A 22555-nucleotide genomic window follows, 5' to 3' on the forward strand; every position below is an offset into this window, starting at 1 on the left:
AAGAACCCAGCTGCAGGGTGGAGAACTTTCAGGAGTAACCTTCTTTTGGAACGACGGACGACGGGCCAATTGACTCGTTGGCCTCACTTAAATTGGCTACAGATAGTTTCTTTATTAACGCCTGTTAAATGCCTTAAACATATTGAAACGCCACTATAGATACAGTTCACTTAAGATCTAGGGAGTGCTACAAGCGAAATACAAAACAAATCGCATATTCGAGATGTGGGACACGCGATCTCGGATGGGCTCAATGGAGATTGTGGCTCAGATACATGGGACTCTTCGGCGCGTCGACCTCCTCGAAGTCAAAGTCCTCCGTTTCGTCCTCGTTCCAGCGCACCGTGCGATCACTACTGAATGTTGTCGGATCGGTGGAGTTGCGGGGAGAAAAAGCAAGTTCAGAATATATAGACTTTGTCGCTGTGAACACAATAAGAATTTGTGTGTGATTTGGTTGGTACTCTGTCCCTGGCATGTGCTCAAGATTCGATCAAATTAATCAAAAAACCAAAAGTCAAATCAAAAAACAAACTCATTGGCAACAGAATACGGTTAATAACGTTGGTAGAACCTGTTTAAGCCGGCCGCCGGCGGAGGAGGGGGCGGAGGTGCGCCCCTGGGCGGCGTGCGTCGCGCGCTGAAAGATGGTGATAGTTGTTTTTAGTGGGGGAGTTATCATTGCCCCATTGTTCGAGGTGCCACAGAAATCTCAGACCATTTGTTATAGAAATCACTTTGGTCATGTTGCGAATACATTTCATTCAAAGATTGGTGAAACTCTGAATGTATCTCTTCTAGGATATCGAGATTTCTGCAACACTTATATATCCCCAGTCCCACAGACTTACGCCGCCACGTCCGCATCCAAATGGCCTCCAGCACCGTATGCATCGCTGTCGTCCAAGTCAAATTCATCGGTGCCGGTGCGTTGGCTGCAGGTGATACAAGGTTGGTAAGTGCTTTATTTCAGAGAGGAATAGCTGAGCTAATGGGTTGGGTGAGGCTGGTGGTTGAGTGGGTGGTGCAGTGAGCTCTAACTGGGTGGGGTGTTATTCTGGGTTCCGGGACTGAGGCACTCACAGGCGCTGATTCCGCTTGTTGACAATGTCCTGCACAGCTCGGGCGGTCAACGACACCTTGCTCTTGAGACGCATCGGCGTCCGGGGCATCGGAATGGCGGCCGGAATGTCCGGATTTACGCTGAGCACGGGAGTTATGGGTCGCCGGACCGCTTCACTGCTAGCTCTATCCGCATTGGTACTACGTCTGGCATGCACAGAGGGGGCAGAGAGTGAGTGGGGGGCGGACCTCGAGGAGGAATTGGGGTCACCGGGGGTCACTTACAACTTGGGCTTAGTACGGAGATTGGAGCGATGGCTGCGCGGATCGGGCCTTTGTTCGGGACTGACACTGGACTGGTTATGAGCGTGGCTTTGGCTCTGAACCTGGTTTTGGGACTGGGCTTGCCAGCCCCTGTCCTCGTGGGCATCCTCAAAGTCGAACTCCTCAGTGCCTTGACGGCGACTTCAGGTGAATGGGGGAGAAAAGTCAGAAGGGTATCTAAGGTGGCTCAGGGACCTCGACTTACAGGGGCGTCTTGACCTTATTTCGCGACTGCCAAATATTGAGTATCTTTCTAGTCTGACTGCTCTCGCGATCTCGCTCTCGGGAGTTGGCCCTACTGGGTCCGCTGGACGAGCCCCAATTGTCGTCCTCGGGGTCATGGCGCCTGACATATGCAACGTGATGAAATGAGATGCGGTGGCTCATCCGACGATTGCTACTCACAGTTGCTGGCGACTGCGGCTGCGCACCGGCGTGTTCATGGCGGACGCGTCGCGGCCCCTGCTCAATTCCCGCTCCCGACTTCGCTGATCCCGCTCCCGCACCCGCTCCCTGTCCGATTCCTGGCGTCGCTGTGGCGGCGGTTGCTGCTGCTGCTGCTGCTGTCTCGACGGGGTTGAGTCTTCGTCTGCCAGATCAAGTGTTTCTTCAGTGGCAGTCCGTCTTCTGTAATGTTATGGAGTACCAGTCAGTAGGTCAAAGATGAGGAGCAAGAGGACAAGACGTGTGGCGGCGGCACTTACAAAGGTGGTTTCGGTCTCGCCGTGCTGCTGGTGCTCCTCTCCCGGCTCTGGTCCCTCTTTCCGCTCCGCCCGCTGGTCGCCGTACTGCTCGTCCGTTGCTTCTTCCGGCCGCGACTTCCGCTCCTCTGCTCATGCTCCGGACTCCGGTCGGTCCTCCTGTGCCTGCCCTTGCTGCGCGCCTGAGCCGCCTGCATCACATTCAGCCGCGTTTGGACCGTGATCAGGTTGAGGCCCACCGGAGTGCCGATAGCCCAGAGGAGCAGTGTAAGGAAGATGAAGAAGGTGAGGCCGTTGATGAAGTCCACCATGTTGCGGCAGAGGAAGGTGCGGCTGGCGTCGAAGGTGTCGTAGAAGGGTCGGCACTTGGTCGTGGTGTCGCCCAGCTGGGACTCCATGGTTGCCTTACTGGTGGTCAAGTAGGCCTTCAAGCTGGTGGGGTTAAATATTTGAGAATACTCAATACACATACAAATACATACAAAAGCAGTCAGCCTGCAACTAAAATTTGAATTGAATATATTTAATGTGTTTATGTACTTAAAATCTGTGCAACCATATTTTGCTTTTGAATGGCCAATGATAACAAATAGGACACTCTAAAGACCATTGTTTTGTTTATTTGGCATATCGCCTGAGGAGCTCTGTACTTCATAAGTGGCTGCAACAATTTCAAACTCAGTCCCAACTGCACAGACAGCACAGTTGGCTTGAAAGGACAACGGATATTTGGGCAGAATGCTTAGCATTCCTGCCCCTTTCACCTAGTGCGCTTCATAGGAGTGGTAGTGCGTCCGTGTGGCAGACGCAAGTGGACACTTGGAAAAACACTAAAAATGCAATCATGACACTTGGCAAACTTAATCAAACGATTAGGACTTTCAATTATCTGATAAAGCCGGAAACTATGTGCTCTGCTCCCGAGTGCACAACTGCAATTGTTGGAGTTGTTTGCTCCTCCGCTGGTTGCGAAAGAGCAACACAATAATACAACTCAAACATGCAGACAGACCGAGAATTCAGCACCAAGTGCCCCAGGCACTCGGAAGGGAAGAGTGGCTAAATGGCAGACTTTCGGGGGGGATTTCCACCATCGGGACTAAATTGCTGTGACTTTGCCGCAATTAAGAACAATAATTCTGGGTCGGTACTTAGACAATGTGTAATGCTACTGAAATGCAAGTGCACTATATCTCACCGATCCGTGTAATCCCGCGTCATGTTGTGGCATATCTCGCCGGCCTTGTTCTCCAGGTAGCTCTGGATGCTCTTGAGGTGGTTCAGGGTCTGGTTGACCTGCTTGGCCCACGGATCGCGCTGCAGCTCCAGCGCCGTCAGGTGGTAGAGAATCTCGTTCTGCAGGTTCTCCAGCGGCTGGAGAATCGAGGCCTGCAGCCGCTTGGAGCGGCTGCCCAGAGTGGTCATGCGCGAGGAGGTGGCCACGTCCTGAATCTAACGACACAAAGCGGATGAGTGAGTGGATTGCGATGTTATGCAGTTCACGTAGCCCGCGCACTCCCAGCTCATTTTAATTGAAACTAATCAGGGGGTGCTGCACTCACCTGCAAGGCCACCCGCTGCATCTGATCAATGAACGTGGCCAAATCCTTTTCGGGCGTGGGCGCACCCACGCTACTGCGGTACGTGGTCAAATTGAACGAGGACGTCTGCAGCATGTTCTCCAAAATGTTCTGCACGGATTGCGTGAGCGAGAGGAGCGTGCGGCCGGACACGGAGATGGCATCGATGGCGGTGGACACCTTGGGGAACTGCCTCAGGTCGGAGATTTTGCTGGTGTTCACGAACGCATCCAATTGAAAGACATTGTACGATGCTTGATTTTGCTCGCAGCCCCTGTGTTGTGTCAAAGAAGCGTCAAAAGATTGGCCTTAGCCCCATATACCCACAATATCTACGGGGTGGGGCGAGGGTGGGTAGTGCGTCCCTGCAAAGTCGGCAGTTTATGCCCCTAGTCTATCTCCGCCGCATCTCCACATCTCCGCCGCCTGCATGTGCATTTTGTAGCTGCTCGGATAATTGGAATCGTGCTTAAAATTTGCGGTTACAAGTGGGTGGCACTGGGTGGCAGTGGGTGCTCGGTGGTCAGTGGTTAGTGGGTGGCGGCCGAGTGGATGGTGCGTGCGGCTGGTTGAATTGGCATTGGTGTGTTCCCTGCAAAATTGAGTGCCATGTGGCTACCAAATTTCACTGGGCTTTCAAAACTTTGTGGCGCAGGCCGACTGCTCTGTTCCCTGGCCTGTTCTGGGCCGGACCCTTGAGTTCCGAACGGAATGGAGGATGGGACTTTGAAGCCGAGCAACTTAGAGAGAAAGTGCGTTGCGGCTGCCCAAGTTTCAGTTCAGAAAGTTTGGGAGAGACAACAATAATCACAGAAATTTGTAATCACAGTGGAATCGATTAGGAGCAACCATTTTGGCAGGAACTGGATTGGCTCACGGGAGGATTTCGGAAAGTGCAGCCAAGCGTTTCGGAAAGGCAATAATGGAACGTAGAAATTATAGAAAACTATAGTGCTTAATCTGGTAAACAAAAAGGAGGCCTTTCGGCATGGTTTGCCATTTAATAAATCCAAGAAAAACGAAACATTAAGATCATTGTACGTACTATGCCTGTCTAATTTCCCACTTAACTGCGATTGGAAGCAACCATAAAAACTGGCGTATGTTCATTTTTCCCACGGAGAGCAGGGATAATCGGTCTTTGGGGGCAATCAAAAGTACAGGCACGTACAGTATCAAAGTAATTGGATAACCAAATTCGTTACTTCGACGCTGGAATGTTGGGCTTCAACTTTGACTACCTGGGAATCTGGATACACACGTGCGGTTAGTGGACGTGGACTCACCTGAGGGCCTGGCCCAGACCCAAGTTGACCACCGACCGATTGACGCCGACAGGACGCAGTAGCTCCCCGATGATGCCGGTCTGGGGCTCCCGGGCGTATGCGTAACCCGGCTTGTCCAGCAGCTTACCCAGCATGTTGTAGTCGTCGTCGTAGAGAGATCGGCAGACAAAGACCTCGGCATTGCCGCCCACGGCCAGGGAAAACACCCCGAAAATGGTGAGACAAATGCTGGCCAAGCAGATGAGCATCACGGCGATGAAGAAGACCACGCCGGACTTGGCATTCGACTCGCAGAGGAAGCAGCAGTAGGACATCAGCATGAAGAGCATTACCCAGACTATCACCGTGCCGGCAATCCAGCCCACACTCCAGTAGGCGTCCGCCCACTCCTTCAGCTCGTTGTAGGCGGGCTCCAGGGATGACCATGTGTCCTCCAGCCGCCGGAGCAGTCCATTTACCGTAGAGGTCAGCTGCTGGGCATTGGCAGTCGTCCGGTGGCGAATGCTGGCCAACTGTTCCAATGTATCTGCAGGTAAGTAAGAGCCAATTCAATTAGCATCCACAGACCAGAACCCGATGACACTAATTAATATTGGGGGCTAGACTTGAGCAACTTATGTGGCTACACGGAAAGAAACCCGAGGTGCACTTGCGCTTCTCTCACTACAATTATTTCAATACGAGTATTTGTAGGCATATGGAATTACATATATGATTCTATCTTAATTCGTGAATCTTATCAATTTAATATTCCCACTTCTTCCTGTGCACTCAGCTGAATGTTTAGGAAATTGCATTGCCGGATTCATGGGGTGGCCGGTAGGGGGATGTGGATGGGAAGCCTGACACCTGTGCCATTGATTGAATTGCACACTTAGCCAGTTGGCATAATTGAGTTTGGGCCAGGGCACAATATGGATTTAGATGTAGGGCGGGCGATTAAACTTAAATATCTGGGGGATGTGGGGAGGTGGGGAGGTGGGTCTGTGGGCTGCCCCCTTTTATTTTGATTGCTCTACTCACAGTTCCGCTCATAAGCCGTGTCATGTTTAACTTGTTGCGGGAAATTGCTGAAAATGGAACGTGACACGCCAACTTCCGATGTCAGATTTTTGACAGTGGCACCGAATTCAATTTCGCCCAAGTAGCGCATACGGAAGATGCTCTGGTCCTCTTGCAGCTGACAAATTGTCGGCGATGTCGTCGTGCCGTTGTCCAGGAAATGAGATATGGCGGTTGGAATTAGAAAAACAGTGAGGTCCAAGGAAAACGGGTAGGAGGAGAGGAAGTCGGAGTACAAATTATTTATACGTTCAACTAGAAACGAAGACTGGCTTTGGGGAAACGCAGTCTGCGGAATACCCTTGCAGAGCACTCGGGATACTAATGAAGCTCTTTTAAACAAGCAACACATATTGAAGCAATCTTTTGAACAGCTTTCAATCACTTTTATTAACACGTGATCTCCATGAATATTGCATATTTTCCCACTTTCTGCAAGAGTATCCTCGGGTGCCCAAGGAGGAGCACAATAGAGCGGCGCAGACTGACAAGGACTCACAGTTTTCAGGGCGTCGACGACGCCGTTCTCCTCGAAGCTGCGTATACGCAACGTGTCGCAGAGCGGGCGGTCGCGGTACGTGCACTGGCGCTGCAGCACGGACAGCTGGATCTGCAGCTCCTCCATCCTGGCGGCCGCCTCCTGGGAGAGCTTCAGGGCCCTGCCCACCGTCTCCTGCAGCATGAGCACGCGGTAGATGAGCTCCGCGTTCGCTGACAGCGACAAATGCACGAAAATATTATTATTTGCAGCGTTATTGTAGCGTGTTTTATTTGGGGATCCGTGGGCGGATGGGTTGGGACTTGGGCTACGGATTGGGTGTGGGGTTGGGCCTGGTGAGTCAAGCAGTAGCAGGAGCCATTCCAAATTACACATTGTGTTCGATGGCGAACATAATGGAGTTGTCATCTTGGCAATTGTGTAGGAAGACTTTCGCCGGAACAGGCTGCCTCCGTTTGCATTCCCCTAATGAAATTGGGCGCAAACAATGGTTTTCGCCGAGAAACCGCATCCAACTTATTTACCGATGGCCTGCGGTTTGGGGCTCCAGTGGATTCTGATTTCTGATTTTTCAGATTGTTTGTTCTTGAGTGGAGGCTACTGCAACCGCCATGTTGGAAGACGTGCGATATAGGGCAATATTTTTAAGTGTGATGATTTTTATAAATTAATAGTATTTTTAGCTTTTGGAGGCGATTAAGTTTGTTATTAAGTGAAATCCAAAGTTATCCGCTCAAGAGAGCGTCCGCTTTTTAGCTTTAGTTTGCAGAATGCACTTCAAATATAGAAACCACAATAAATTCAGAGGGGAATAGCGGATTATTTGATCAACAAAGGTCGCACCCTTTTGGGGCCGTAATTTATTGTGGCTGCTTTATTGTCATGTTTGGCCAATATGGTGGTGGATGCTGGTGCGTAGGCCTACTGATGGTGCATGACCAACGGCGGAATTTGGGTCAAGTCCGTGAGCAGACAATCGCATGGCCATCGCTTTGCAGGGCATCGCTTGGGAGCACTTAACCATCCGTACTCACCCAGGCTAAGTGTCGTCAGTGAATCATACGCCAGCTCAAGGCCAGTGTGTGCGGATATTTCCGCTTGAATCGGCTCGCCAAGGAGAACATCCACGTCTGCGGGAGAGAGATGCACACAATAAATTCAGACATCTACATCTACATCGCACTGCGGGAAAAGTTGCAGCATAATGCATGGATCGAAGGCTATAAACTGGGCGGAAGTTCGAACTCAAGTTGGCTAACTTTGCCGACCGACTGTCTGAATGACTACTGACCTTCCAGGTCTTTGACGACCCGCTCCACGGAAACGTGAAAGCCATTATCAAGTTTTTGCTTGATTTGTAGATGCGTGTCCTTCAGGAAGACCTCCACGTCGTGCACGGCTGACTTGACCATCTCGGGCGTCATCTCGATTCCGGCGGACAAGCGACTGTTGGCGTAAAATATGCTGAAGTCGCTCAGCCTGCAAAATGGGTTTCCCCGGCATTTACTCTCCATTGCCCTCAAAAGTTAAGCTCTAAGTTTGAACGCACGTCAGCAGGATGAAGACGACCCACAGGGTGACCAGTCCGGCGCTCTTGCGACACCGCAAGCTCTCCTCCAGCGATTCGTCCCGGATGTGACAGGGTGCATTCCGTATGTGGTCCACCTCCTCCTGGGTGGAGCGACGACCGCAGCACCAGGCACACGTGGCAATCAGGGGAACCAGGGCCAGGATGGCGAACACGCTCATCAGGGCAATGAAGCCGGACTCGATTTTAATGGCCTAAAATGGGGAACAGAACTCTTACAATATGACCAAGACTCCGCTGTACAACTACTCACATTGGAGGCGAAGTCCATCAGGCTGGTATTTTTGTGTAGAACATCGCGTATGGAATCTGCAATGTCATAAACATTATTTATGGTAATACCCTAATATCATTATCTGCCTGAGGATTTATCTTTAGTGTAGGAGTATCTACATCATGCATAAAACTAGCCCAACTTGGCTCATTGTCTCATATAAAACATAGTAAAAATAAATTTTTAAACATGTATATATCATTGCTGCCTTTTATTGCACGAGGGGTTCTGAAGCATCGCTGGACAACGGCTCCACCTGCTCCTCGTTCAAATGTTGGATGACCACCACGTTGCAGAGATTCGCCTGCACCAAAGTACGGGTGTCCGATTCGACGAGTTCCTGTCGCGGAAAGGCGGTCATCAGGACGAAGCTCCGGTCCGAGAACTCAGGTCTGGCGAGTCGGGCATACTGGTAGAGATCCCCTACGTTGTGGGTGAGATTAAAGCGTCCTGCCACACGACTCCCATCCGCCATCCTCAACTGCACGGTGGTCGTTTCGGCCCGTTCGTTGAGCTGAAGGCCTTGGGCTTCAACGGGCATTGGGCCCACGACGAGTATCTGGGGTGAGGGGCTGTTCAGCGGTCGGCCAGGTCCCATGAACTGTTTCCGGGACAAGTGACGATAGGATTCGTTAGTGTGATCCTGCACGCTCAGCTGCACTCTGGGCACCCGGAGCATTTCCTCGGGGAAATCCCCCCTCAAAATAGCGCGGAGAAATCGCTCGTTTTCGGGCAGTGCGTATAACCTCAACGAGCCGTCGTCCAGGGAGAATCCCTCAGACCAGAGGTGAAGGACGACTATGGTGTGCTCGTCGTCGGCCGGTTCCGTATCCGAATCCTCGGTCGCGGATCTAGGAGGGGGATTGATGGGATGGGCGCTTCCCAACCGATTGCCATGACCCCAAACCCGCAGACTGCGGTCGCTGTCGTTGTTGGTTATAGCCGGCGTGGAGCTGTTGATGTTCACCCGCTTGCCCGCCGGACTGTCGTGATCGGAGGAGCTGTTCGATGCACATGCCTGGTAGCCTTCCTGGTCGCCCTCCTTCCGCCGGGATATCTCACTCAGCAGGGAATGGAGATCCCGATTGCTCTCATTCGCCTGCGAGTGTTCGGAGGACTTCTCGGGCTCTTGCTTTTTGGAAACCGCCTCCGATTCGTAGGTGCTGCTGGCTACCTCCAGGGACCAGTTGTTGGAGCTCAGGTACTGACGGGCCACCTCCTCACGCACCCCATGCCGCTTCATGAAGGTGCTCAGCTTCTGCTCATCGGTCATCTGGGCAGGGACGAACAACCCTGGGGCTGTTTCGTCGGGTTGAATTTAGAAACACATATCGTCCGAAGGGGGATCACTGTAGCTAGGCCGACTGGGGCTTTGGCTCGTTCCGAAAGTCCTTGTGCCAGCCACAACCTCTCGCCCAACATGCATTTTTAATGGCTAAAGGGTCAGGGACGAGGCTGAGACTACTTAGGGATTAGTGCCAGTGGAACTATTTAGGTCCTGATTGTTTTAAACGTAATATAAAGCCTCCGAGCACTTAGAGAAATCAGTATCATTAGAGAACTAACAGAAAGCGGTCCTTTGCTTAAATAAAAGATTAAAGCAGTTTTGGGCGAATGTAACAGCTATCATCAGGACACCACTAATAAAACATTTAAAGAAAATCCGAGATACGAAACCAAATCGACATAATTTATGCGGACACATGTTTTTCCCTGTGCACAATTTATATGAGGTCTTCCATCTGGGCTGAATAACTTGCCCACCTATCAAAGGCTCTCCTGAATTTACATCTCTAATGCCTTCATTGTTGGCAAGCCGACGTCCTGAATACTAGCCCACACACCTGGAAACCCTTTCCCCGATATCCTTCGATCCTACACGGGCACAAGGATGCAGGGCCACGGCACAAGGATGGAGGGACTTACCCAGCGGCAATTCCTCGGGCGTGATAAGCGATAAAAATTCACTAACGTAGGTGAATATAAATGGTCCTGGCGCAATGTCCATGCCTGGTATGCTGTAGGTAAAAAATGTGGCTGGCGTCGTTGTTGGCGGCGCCGTAGTTGTTGTGGCTAATGCTATTGTGGATCCGGCCAGGGCGGACGTGGTGGGTCCTCCAAGGGATGCGAAGCCCGCCGACATCGCTGCGGATGACGAGGACATAATTGTTGTTGCGGCTGGCGTTGGCAGTGTTAGATTGCGCTGGTCCATCTTCGGCCGGATGGCTTGGTTCTCCGCCCTGCGAATGAATTAATGCGGAACAGGCATGGCCATGAATAGTCGGGAAGAGCGCGGGTGGGCGGAGAGGCGGAGGGGCAGAGTGGAGCTCAGCCGTATCGGGCCAAACAAAAACCAAACACTCACATGGTGCCCCAGAGAATGTTGTAAAATATTTCCGGAATTTTATGTTCCAATTATGCATTCATATGTATGTTCCTACGCTCGGGTTTCAAAAACACCCAAGTAACTAGCCGGGCCCCTAGTAACTCACGAAGATTATGTGACATTCGCCAAATTAATGAATATTGCAGCTTCGTGGGGAATTCTCACATATTTCCCACACAAATTGTTTCTGTAGGATCTAAATTTTGTATTATTAAATACAAAGTGACCTGACCCCATTGTTGGGAAACTAGGAGCGGTCTGTAAGTAATCTTCATCAAGTTACGTATACGCAGCGTATGCTACACATTCTGCAATGCTTTACTATCAGGATAGTAAAATGTGTTTGGCCAGCTATATGTCACATACTAAGGAATAAAAGCCCAATAAAATATAAATAAATATAAATATTTATATATTTCATTGATATTGACGTTTCAAAACAGCTTGGGTTTGCTTTATTAAGCATACGCAGCGTGGGCGGGAACTGAATTCCCGCCAAGGTTCTGTTCCATTTAAGTGGCGTCCGTGAATGTCGCCGTGAATTGAATTCTTCACCTCTTAATTCTATTAATTTTCATTTCAGCTTTCGCTTTGTTGCAATCTTGTGCTGTCTTTGCCCTTTCCAATGCTGTCAACACACAATCGAGCTGAAAATCGAGCAAACTAGCTAGCCAAAGGGTCTCTCTTTCACCTCCTGCAGTGCACATATCAATGGGTAATGACTTTCACAGACTGCAAAATCACTCTTTCGGTGCTTTCTCTTTTCTATTTTTCGGTTCTGGGGGCAGACATCTCTTTCGGGCCCGGAGAAGTACGGACACCCGGGCAGAAGCCCCTCAAGTGGCCGTTGCAAACACAACTCATTTGTTTTCCTTGACAATACCACGTTCGCCGTTTGCCGCCTTTATCGCCCATTCATGCTGGCCAATGGCCATACTAATTGCTCTGCCAGGGGACTTTCCGAATTAGACCAAACCAATACAGATGGCTGGCCGAACCTAACAGTCTTGAGCTGGAAAGTGGGTCATTAAAACTCGATACGCCGATGCACTGCGTCCCCAGCTCTTTCGCATACGTGTGTATGTGCGTATGTGCCATCTCCATTTGTATGTGACCGCATGTGCGATAATGTTAGCCAAGTGGACACGAGTCAAGGCGCTCGACTGTGCTGGCCAAGCTCTTCGAAGGCAACTCGATACGCACTGTGTGGACTTGTTGTCGGCTATTATCTCCCTATTATTGTAGCCATTTCTCTGCTTGTTAGAAAGATATTAGTGAAAGCCGTTCAATGATAACAGGCGGAGTATTACGGAGCGAGGTGGCAGAGTTCAATGCATTGGGTCACGCCGAGTAAATGGCTTTCAGAACGGCTTAGAGTGCAGTTATTCGCGTTACTATCGGTACGGTGGATACTAAAAGAAGTTCGTTAATGGTTGTTCAACTCAAGGGTGAAGTGGTACTTGGCTAGTACAAAGCAAATTTCATCGAAATCCAAAGTTGAGTGCATTCTTATAGGCGCCACTTTCAAAGATGCAGTAAGTAACTGAGTGTTGCATACTTACTGGCGCCCAAATTATTTTTGAAATACCTGAATACCTACCAGAATGGATTTTTGTGTGTTACCTCTTGTATAACTTTCCCAACCTTTAAACCCACACCAACGAAGTCAGCAGTTCGTTCGGATTAAACATAATGAGTCAGACTTAACGCTCCAGTTTGTGCTAATGCACTGCATCCGATTAATTAACGAATTGCACGGCAAACGAACTTACGCACCTCGTTCGGGATCCCAATTAATTGATTGATCTTGAATCGGAGCCCTTTCTCTCTTTCCCTCCGCGCTGAACACTTTACACGGGCAAATATGGCGTGATTATGGGTTTGACTTTGCGAACCATGCTTTCAATTGAACGTTATTTAAATTCGATTGCAATTAGTTTGATATGTTGATTCGATTCGATTCGATTCGATTCGTTTGTTTGAACGTTTCGTTACCGAAACTCGAAATTGAGCTGAAATCGGTTCGTAATTGAGCGCATTGGAATATTGACCGTTTGCGATTTTGCGACTATTTTTCGGTGTTTGCATTGCATGCAATCAAGCCGACAATTATCACCCAATTAATTATTCATTTTCACATAATTAGTATGAATAGGGAATGTCCTGACTCGGCTTCCTCCGCAATTCAACCACACAGCTCGACCAACGCCGTCCGACGACTGAACGGTGAAAAGGTTTTAGGCCCCAATAATCGCCAAAGAAAACTTAGAAATTTTTACCTGTTCTAGCATTTGCATTAACCGAGCAGCGAGTGAAAATGGAAAAGAGGCGCATGGTGAATATAGACAGTTGGTTGCCCATTTTCTTCGCCCGGGGGAAAAGCACGTGCTGCTGCGGCGGGAAAACTACAGCCAGAGGTGGAATCACCTATTGTACCGGGTGTAACAAAGTCATTCCTCGGCATTAGCTTGCCTTATTCTGATAGCTTATGCATATTTGCAGATATCAAGTGAACAGTTTTATAGAATATTTGGTGGCCTGGAAAGATGCTGTGAGATTTAAGTCCGCTCTAGATGCCAGGTTATGCTGCACAGCCTGGCTAAGAGCTCTTTAGTTTCCGTGGAAATGCCAAATATATCTCATAAGAACTAACGACCAATTTCACAGTTTTGTTTGTGTTGGCGGCAGGCGCCTTGAGCTTTGCATTAAGTAGACTTTGCTTTAAACTTGCATCAACGCCAAGCCAGACAAAGTTTTGCCATCGCTGAAAGCCGAAAGCGGAGCGGACTAAAGTTAAGCACCACGATGACGGGAATTCGAGGAGGGTCGTCACTTCTCAACCATTTTCCCCAACATATTGTCAGTGCTCGCAGCGGGAGGCACCCGTGACAACGACAACGCCAACGAAAACGAAAACGACAACGACATTGCCTGGGCGCATCCGCGGCAGAAGTGCCTTTCATGGCTAAAATTCAATTTGCCTATGATTTATGCATTTTGCGTCAGATTCGCACGCCAGTCCGGAGAGGCTTTCAAACTTAAAGTCTGGCACGATGGCCCCAGCTCGGTTCCTAACCGGAAACATCCGCAAAGGTGCATCTAGTCTGGTAGCAGCGATATCACCACGGCAAATTCCGGTCCCTCGGGTTCTTTGTGTGCATTTGTCGTCCTTTGTTCGGTGTATCAATGTCACATTTGGTCACAAATGACTCGAGCAGAAAGGCAACTGCGGTTCCTTTTGGTGCGACCGCCAAATGTATATTACCATCAAAGGTGAGTCAGAAGCCTTTTATTGAGGTGTATCTATGACCATGCAGCAATACATTTAATTTTCTTTGATCTCTGAAGTCAATGTGATGCCGCACATTCTTCTACAATTTTATTCGCTTTATTTTGTATATCAAATTACGCGAATCAGTAGCAAGGGAGTAAGAAAAACACGACTTAAGGATACTCTGACCCCGCAGTCGGACATTGATTGGATGGTGACAAGAATCCAGTCCTTGTAGTACAGAAAGCTGAGGAACTTCATGGCCTTGCCGCCCGCGCATCCCATGTGTCCGCCAATGAGCCCGAACAGAGCCCCCTTGCACAACAGTGGTCCGCCCATGTCCCCGGCGCAGTTCATGCTATCCCCCACGGGTTCCGTGCACACATTGTGGTCCGCGGTGAAGGTGTCGTAGTGCTTCTCGCAGAGCGAGGGCGGCCTCAAAATCACGTCCAGGTAGACTAGTTCATTCGAATAAGGGCCGTGCTGGGAAGAGTGGCATTACTCCATGGCACTGGCACGGACATGGGTTGGCTCACCTGATATATCTGCCCCCATCCGAGTGTGATACAAGTATCGCCATAGGTCACGTTGGCCGTCTTGCGCATGAGCAGCGGGAGGACATCGTGGTTGGAGCTCTGGATGCGCTCGGAGAGCCGGAGGATGGCCAGATCGTTCTTCTTGTAGCGCTCGTACTCCGGATGGACCACCAGGCGATCCACGCTTCGGAAGTCTGAGTCGTCGTAGACCGCCAGTCGAGTTATGTGCCCGAAAACCACGCGTATGCCCCGCGGATTCATCGAGGCTTTGTACCGGCTGTGAAGGATTGCATGGTTACTCGACACCGGGGATCATCGGAAGACAATCCTGCAACTTACTCCGTCAGGCAGTGGGCGGCGGTCAGGACCGCACGACTGCTCACCAGGACGCCGCTGCAGAAGTGATTGTCGCCCCGGTGCCTCACGTAGTTCTTGGTGCGGATGGAGACCACATGGCGGGACAGCCGGTTGCTCTTCGGCTTGTAGCCGCCGGATATCAGCATCTCAAAGGTTTCGTCGCTTATGTCGCCGATCACGCTAAGATCAGCCTTGGATAGCGATGTACTCAAGATAAGTCCTAAAAACACCGCCAGAATTTGCATAGTTTTTCGATTTTTAACATTAAAACAAAACTATTGAAGTTAAGGGAAATGTATATATATGTATATAGGTCAGATTGGTTTCCCCGGCAAAATTTCGAGAATAAATCTAGTTTTCTAAAATACTTCTATGCTAGCTTCTATGGTAAATATTTATTTGGACACTGAATTAGTCGGTACAGTGTCGGAATCCTTGAGCTCTTCTGTGATGTTTGATCCATCTTCAATATTCTGAATCTCCTGCGTAGGTTCTGAGTTCGTCTGGGTTTTCATGTTAGGAGTTACCTTCCTTTGAGGCCGGATGAAAATATCAAGTCCATTGAAAGGTGCTTCGATGATCAGGTAGAGCAGATAGGAAAGCAAGAAGGTGAATCCAATATCTGACCAGAATTTGAGCATCTACGGAAATATATTTGATTAGATGTAGTCTTCGTAAGCGAAAAACATACTATGTTGTAGTCCGAATAGTACGTGTTGGTCCTAGTTCTTCGGGCGTTCAGCTCCTGCATAAAAACGTGCCAGATGTAGACGGAGTACGATAGCCTCGAGAGAGGTTGCCACAGCGGAGAGGACAGGAAGCTGTTGGCCAGACCCCCGTATCCTTGCATGCAGGCGAAGATCACCCAGCAAATAGCCAATGACCAGCCCAACCGGGTGAAAGTGTAGTAAGAAGCCTCTTCCAGGCTGGACGGAGCGGGGGTGGTCCACTTTGCCGCCGGATAGATGGCGAATATCGAGGTGAAAATCATGGCCAGGCAAAGTATCCACCCAGACCACACAGCTAACCAGTTCAGGCGGAACTTCTTGCCCTGGTTAAGGTACAGGAAGTAGCCGAACATGAATCCAATGAGCCAGGGAGTGCAATGGTAGTGCGTTGAGGTGTACAGCCTTTGCGACTCTTCGTTGGTGATCCTGCGGATCAATAAGTGATAAATAGAGCAATTCAAATCGCAAATGGCAGACAGTCATACTTCAATACGAGTGAGTAGTGGTGTATCATCATCGATCCAAAGAGTAAGGCGGCCAACAGGCCGATGGCCACGACTATAACAGCAGCTGCCTTCTTGCCCCATTTGTGAAGGCTGATCAGGAGGATTGGAGAGATGAGGAATAGCTGCACGTCCACGCAGAGATACCAGGTATGGGGAAGGCACTGAAGCAATATCCAATGAGTGTTAGGTCTTGAAACTGCCTGCAACTACTTCAACTTACCCTTTCAAGGAAATAGTTGTTTACGAACAGCAGAGTTCGATACCAAGATTTTCCACAGACCGCTTTACCACTGTATCCGCCCTTGAAGAGCGGACCGTCGGCCATCAGACCCATGAGTTTTGTGTAGATGAGCATGGCCACGGCCACATTGGGAAGTATGCGGATCAGGCGGTGCAGGTACATCAAAGGCACATTCAATTTTCCCTTGGATCTGTCCAGAGATTCAAAAAGTCAGAATCACCTCATCGAAGAAAACTATTCATCTTACTTGTCCATCATGCGCAGACTAATCAACGCCACCAGAAGGCCGCCGATCACGAAAAATGAATCCACGGAGAAGAAGCCGTGCAGATAAATGCTAGTTGATGGGTATTCTACCCACTAAAAAAGATATATATGATATATATGATATATGCTATCTGAAATATTAACCTACCCGAAGGATATCGAAGAAGTTAAGATATGCCGATGACAGGAAATATCCTTGTTCGTGACAGAAGACCACCCACACGAGGGACATGCACCGAATCCCATGAAGGCAGTCGATCACGTTCGAGCTGGGCTTGGTCTCAACGATGCGGAACAGGGCCCGGGAATTGGCCCTGGCCGAGAATACCTTGACCATCGCTGGAAGTTGATCTGAAAGATAGCGGTCAGTGAGTGACGAATTACTGATATATTTGTTTAGAAACTAAGTAACGTACTTTGAGTGTGGCAACTGAAGTAGTCGCATACGGTGCAGAGAGCCACGATGGAGCCCATTATCGATAAGAGCACTCTGTAATCAGACATTTTAATTGGCAACCTTCATTAGTATAGATATAGAGGCCCTTACATTGTGAAAATGGTTAATCCATCCCAGGGTTCGCGTTCACTCGTCTGGCAGGTGCTATCGCTGATACTCATAACTGTGCTGGGGATACTCACGTTGAAGACCGTCTGAGTCATCTGACTTAGGAACTTGTTCATGTGACTGGCGGAACAGGAGGCGGGAAAGCACGTTGCAACTCTTAGTTTCCAGAACTCAGCTGCCGCTCCATTGACGCCGAGTATTTTACTGACAGTGGTCTCTAGAAAGCAGTACTTTCCACGGATAGAGTCCTTTGTGATACTGAGGCACTCGTCGAAGTTTCCCAGGTCGTTTTGGTTGCCAGTGAGGATGCCAGACGGAATAAGACCCCACGAGTCAATCACTGACAGAAGAAGGTTAGTCGGATTCGGTTACATATTGTCCGTTTCACAATACTTTATTTCTCACTCACTTTTTAGCGCCCAAAATTCACCAGATGCGAGGCCCAATGTGAGCTGAGTCATGTGCCTGAGGCACAGTAGATCCTGCTGACTTGGCAGCCTTGGGTCCCGGACTTCCAGGTCACTCAGGCTAACATTATGGAAGTACTCGGCAAATTCAGTTCCCAGCGGCCTGAGCTTCTTAAGATTGTGATATCCCGGCAGGACATCTCCTTCCTGTGGCTGCGCTGCGCTGATGAGCACGATCCCACCAAGGAAAATACATACGACTAACTTAAGCATTTCTTAAACTGTAATAGCCAACTGACGAATAGCTAGACCCCTTATATATAGGGTGGGTTCTATAAGCGAATTAGCCACTCCGGCGATAGTAAAATGAGGCCTTGTCATATGAGACCTGTGTATCGGATTCCGCCGAAAAAGACCGATAGTGAACTGCCTCGACAGTTCAAAGTAATCAAATAAATGCCTGATTTATGTGATAATTATATGGTTCCGAAGTATTCCTTGGCAATCGTATTCAAATGAATTAGATATGCTATAAGGTGACGATTATGGGAATTAATCGATTAACGTGTTATAATAAACATGAGCACTGAGTTATCACAAATCAAATTTTGATGTTACTGATATTAGAAAGTGCTCTCAATTATAAGCCTTATAGAACGCCACGACTATCAGATAGAGATTAGTCAGCTAATAATATTTAAAATTAACATTGCATCTAAGATGTGCATTAACCAGGTATACACAATTATTTGGCCACTGACCAGACGCCATTCATTAATGCCCGAAAGTATGCAACGCTCCTGCTGATTTGGTAGCCTAAGTTGGTAGAGCTCACAACCGAAATTCCCTATTCTAGGCTCTTTTATCCTTGAGCGACTCTATTATCCTTAGAGCTATAGCTGGACACTATACCATTCTGTCCTACGCATACTATAATGCACATTCGCCGGACGTCAAGGGCCATTTTGGGGCAGCCAACCGCAACAGCAATAACAGGACCGTAAAATAAACACTTGCCTTTTTTCCATGTGCTCCAGAATTTGTGGCGAGGCAAATATTTAGCAGCTGACACTCGATGTGAGTGGCAGCTGAGAAGGCCGGGCAGATGGGTATAATGCAATATTCAGCTCCCAACAAATTAAATTCAAATTGCGGAGCGATGCAAATTTAATGAAACGCCGGCGGCGAACGGCAACGCAAAGGCAACATCGTCGACGATGGCCAAAACCAGAGGCGGAAAACCGAGACCAGAAACCAAAACCGAACCGAACAACATGGGACAGGCGCAATAACCAAAATTAAAGCCGCACTAATGAGCAGAGACAATCCCAAAAGAGTAGCGCAAATGTGCCAACTACCGGGTGGCCAAAAAGTGGGCGGGATGACCGCTTTGGGCGTGGCAGCCGCCAGCATTGTGGCCACTGGACGTGGACGTGGATGTGTGCGAATGTGACTGTGCTGGCATGCGGAAGCAGATGCAGATGCAGTTGGCAGTGTGTTGGCCAAGTGATTTTGGGCAAAGTTAAAGTGGTTTTCACACAGTTGCGACAAAATGTGCATGAAGTCACGTTCCCACTCGTACTGCAAAATGAGCTAGTCCCTCGAGTCCGTGCCCAAGACGCATCCCGGAGTTTGGCTTTAATCATAAGCTAGTTATTGCCGGATTTCGCCGGCGACGGCCTTCGGTGGGTGATCTCGGTCACCGGCATGAAGCCGGAGTCCCCCAAGCAGCGCAAGGTCACATAGCCCGACGGCCACACAGTCAGCCAGGTGATGGAGCCGTGGTTCAGGTTGAGGCGCGTCCAGGCGGCCGGAGGAAGCTGCAGGGCCCGCAGGATCAGGTAACGGATCACATTCGAGTGGCCCACGATGAGCAGGTACGAGTCGTGCTCCTGCTCCGGACTGGCCCTGAAAAAGTAGCGCCTGAAGGCGGCCTCGATCCGCGGGCCATCCCTCTGATAGGCCAGATCCAGGCTGCGGGCACTCCTCTTGGAGGGGGGATCTCCTGGATACGGAGTGCCCTCCGGCAGCAAAGTACAACGCTTCATCTTCAGGGGATCGAGGTTCAGCTGCTTCACGATGATCATGGCCGTCTCCTCGGCACGCGGCATTGTGGAGGCCACCACGTGGTCCCAGGACAAGCCCATTTCGCGCAACCTTTGCCCCGTCCGCTCCGCCTGCCGACGACCGAGTTCCGTGAGGTGGCTGCCGTTCGGGGTCCTCGTGTACTCGCCATGTCGCACCAGGATAATGTGTCGCAGTGCGGAGGACTCCTCGCCATTTGCCACCTTTTGCAGCTGTGGCTTATCCAAGTCCCAATGGTGCCGCCAGGCGCCACTGGCCAAAGGTTCTATCGCCCGCCCCTTACCGCCTTGTGCTCCACCTGATAACATGGACGGTTCCAGGCCATCGAACAGCCGAATGGCTAAGTAGGTGACCAGGGATCCGCAGCTCATGGCGCCCACCGAGCGCCAAAGGGTGGAGTATCTCATGGCAGACGTGGGAATCTGATCTATTAAAGTATATATTCAAATCGTTCCAAAATCGGGCTACTACGGTCTAAACTCAAAATGAAGTTAAAAGCTGTTGCGAGGTCCATTGTTCAAGAGGTGTAGTGTGTCCTAAAATTATTCTGAACGTTAAGTTCCGTTCATCACTCAATTAAAACCTTTTAAAGAGTATAAGTTATTGGCTTAATTCCATTGCAATGGCAATCAACTTGACTCCTCAGTGGGTTTTGTCGCACTTTTAAAAGTTTATTCAGATTCAGATTCGAGTTCCCCGTTCTTGATTAGCATTCAAGACACGAGGAAGGGGCTTGAAAGAGTTAAGAAAGTGGACTCCTGAAAGGTTTTGGTCAACTTTTGTGTCAAAGTTGTTTTACCCTCGGCAGGATACTCGAGACCAACTTTCGAGCGGCAAACTTTGCGCCCTCCACAAGCGGCCGGCCAGAGCCCAAGTGAGTTGGCAAGGTGATGCCCTGGAAAACCCATTCGAATAGAGAATCTTCTGCAAATGAGCTCCACTTTAAGACTTGGCGCTCGGCGTTTAATTTCTGCCACTCAGCCGGAAAAGGGAAACTGCCTATCATTGGCTAAACCACTTTGTCCAAGTTCTTGCCTCATTTAATTCCAGTTCGCAGTGCCGGGGCAAAGCGTTGGGCTGCGTCATGGCCATCAGGAATGTGGGCACCAACGGCATATCCACAAGTGGCTGACCATGACGGGCTCAGTCTGTTGGCCGTCGGATTTGGCCTAATGAAGTTGACTGAAACTTTTGACGTGCCTCCGCCATCGAGGGACGTTCTGAAGTTGAGAAGTTGAGTCGTCGGCTTGGGTCCAACCCCATCGATTGGTGACCGCACGGATTGAAATTAAGCGAGTTTTCCGGACAGATCAGCCCAATGCCGGATTATCTGCCCTGAAAAGAAGCTTCTGTAGGAGGTGCTTCATGTGGTTTACACCCTGACACCTCAAATTAAAGTGGCACTGAAAGAATGTTTACATATACTTCAAAGTGGTTAAATATATGATGTTTCCTGTACAACTTAACCAGTAACATGAACTTTGGTAAACTATGGGTGTGATAATCCTGTAGGAACTTTTGATTTTCTTCTCCTTGTCAAAAGGAATGCAGTATGTAAAATAGGGCTTCTATGGAAATTTTTCCCGGTGCAGCGACACTCGCGTGAGTTGGCCTTGTACCCACACACCCATACGTTCACTACTTTTGTGGGGACCTCGGAATAAGCCACTTCAAATAACCATAAAACATATCCGGCCTAGAAGCGAGGGGATTACTCTCACAAGGTGTATGAATAAGTAGGTGAGTGAAAGGCCTTGGCAGTGCAAAAGTAAGTGCGGTTAAGTTGATTCTTTAAAGAAGCAAGTACTTAGAATCTTTAATTTGGTCTGGCTTTTTATTTACTATCTATGCAATTGGATTTTACATTGTTGTATGCACTTTTAAATATATTAAACCTTTTTCTTTATAGGAGTGTATTGCCTCAGCAACTATACTGACCAATTCTCCTTAATTAATTGCCATCCGTTCACAGGAATAATTTGACTTTACATTCCTCAAATGTGCAGAAGCCATCTCCATAATCACTGCAGACCCTCTGTGTAGTTTATGTTTTCAATTTCATCAGCATTAAGCTGGAACGAGAACGAGAAAAGCTATTAACTTGATAATCCCGAAGCATCTGTATCTGCTTTTCGACGGGGAGGGGACGAAAAATAGGACAAGAGGACGAACTGGGCCAGCTGACACCATTTCCTTCTTGAATTTGCAAACAAATTTACACGAATTTGATTATTATTATGATGGCAATTTGCAAAAATGTCATCCTTCAAGCGAAAAGGCAAAAGGAACGAGCGAGCGGAAATTTCTCATTGCACAAAGTGGGGCACGGTCTTCATCTCTATCTCCGTCTTCATCACCATACAGGGTGACCAGTCGTCCGGATCGAGGAGACCCTTCCCCATCCACGAGCCCTGGGGAAAGTGCCACCCACCCCGGCCGGAATCCTTGGACCGAGTCCTTGGCGGCAGTTGTCCCGTGCAACGTGGAGTGGACTCGCACAGTTCCCTGGCATTCAGCGCTGCTCCTTATCGCGGTCACCCATAATTATGGTGCTCGTCTCGGCTGGAGCCGCTTGGTTCTGGTACCGGTGCTGTGCCACCGCCTTTCCACCGCCAAGACGCAGCGCATCCTGCTGCAGGATGTTCAATTTTCGCTTGGCTTTTATGTTGCCCTGCCATTTTGATTTCCTTATTTGGATTGCCGCGCTGCCTTCGCCTTGCTTTCTTTTTTGCATTACTTTAAGTGGCGGCGACCCCCAGCCACGCCCACATCGCAGCTAGCAAATTATCTTTTGGAAAATCAAAAGTTTTCCTGTGGAAATTGTGTCAAG

At 49.3% G+C, this 22555-nt stretch overlaps 5 protein-coding genes across 9 annotated transcripts; all 5 read right to left on the bottom strand.

The window, feature by feature from the left end:
• Positions 1–69: 69 nt before the first annotated feature.
• Positions 70–12971, bottom strand: LOC6618802. 5 transcript variants are annotated; one of them, XM_032714701.1, is made up of 19 exons: positions 12539–12971; positions 10303–10616; positions 8356–8411; positions 8064–8296; positions 7806–7993; positions 7549–7644; positions 6515–6726; positions 5977–6133; positions 4954–5479; positions 3650–3941; positions 3286–3539; positions 2091–2519; positions 1792–2013; positions 1592–1732; positions 1348–1527; positions 1084–1269; positions 852–935; positions 575–640; positions 70–353 (listed from the first exon to the last, which is right to left on the bottom strand). In XM_032714701.1, exons 2-19 carry the CDS (start codon positions 10586–10588, stop codon positions 251–253), a joined length of 3711 nt encoding a protein of 1236 aa, XP_032570592.1. In that variant the 5' UTR covers positions 10589–10616; positions 12539–12971; the 3' UTR covers positions 70–250. The 5 variants fall into 5 exon arrangements, with proteins under 5 accessions (XP_032570592.1, XP_032570591.1, XP_032570595.1 ...); XM_032714700.1 differs by having other exon boundaries at positions 70–356; XM_032714702.1 differs by having other exon boundaries at positions 265–423.
• On the bottom strand, positions 8553–9736 carry LOC6618803 (UBX domain-containing protein 2B). The gene has a single exon (XM_002043016.2). The coding sequence runs from the start codon at positions 9647–9649 to the stop codon at positions 8588–8590; it is 1062 nt and encodes a 353-aa protein (XP_002043052.1). The 5' UTR covers positions 9650–9736; the 3' UTR covers positions 8553–8587.
• A 1126-nt stretch (positions 12972–14097) lies between the features above and the next one.
• On the bottom strand, positions 14098–15212 carry LOC6618805 (chymotrypsin-2). Its single transcript, XM_002043018.2, has 3 exons — positions 14909–15212; positions 14570–14846; positions 14098–14516 (listed from the first exon to the last, which is right to left on the bottom strand). Exons 1-3 carry the CDS (start codon positions 15169–15171, stop codon positions 14163–14165), a joined length of 894 nt encoding a protein of 297 aa, XP_002043054.1. The 5' UTR covers positions 15172–15212; the 3' UTR covers positions 14098–14162.
• A 76-nt stretch (positions 15213–15288) lies between these two features.
• On the bottom strand, positions 15289–17952 carry LOC6618806 (nose resistant to fluoxetine protein 6). The gene is made up of 9 exons (XM_002043019.2): positions 17643–17952; positions 17216–17573; positions 17085–17158; positions 16817–17019; positions 16649–16761; positions 16381–16591; positions 16140–16321; positions 15618–16080; positions 15289–15567 (listed from the first exon to the last, which is right to left on the bottom strand). Exons 1-9 carry the CDS (start codon positions 17911–17913, stop codon positions 15322–15324), a joined length of 2121 nt encoding a protein of 706 aa, XP_002043055.1. The 5' UTR covers positions 17914–17952; the 3' UTR covers positions 15289–15321.
• Positions 17953–19253: 1301 nt separating this feature from the next.
• LOC6618807 (serine/threonine-protein phosphatase Pgam5, mitochondrial) lies at positions 19254–20162 on the bottom strand. The gene has a single exon (XM_002043020.2). The coding sequence runs from the start codon at positions 20130–20132 to the stop codon at positions 19290–19292; it is 843 nt and encodes a 280-aa protein (XP_002043056.2). The 5' UTR covers positions 20133–20162; the 3' UTR covers positions 19254–19289.
• Between the last annotated feature and the right edge of the window lie 2393 nt (positions 20163–22555).

Source organism: Drosophila sechellia, chromosome 2R (genome assembly GCF_004382195.2).
Source record: "Drosophila sechellia strain sech25 chromosome 2R, ASM438219v1, whole genome shotgun sequence".
NCBI lineage: Eukaryota > Metazoa > Arthropoda > Insecta > Diptera > Drosophilidae > Drosophila > Drosophila sechellia.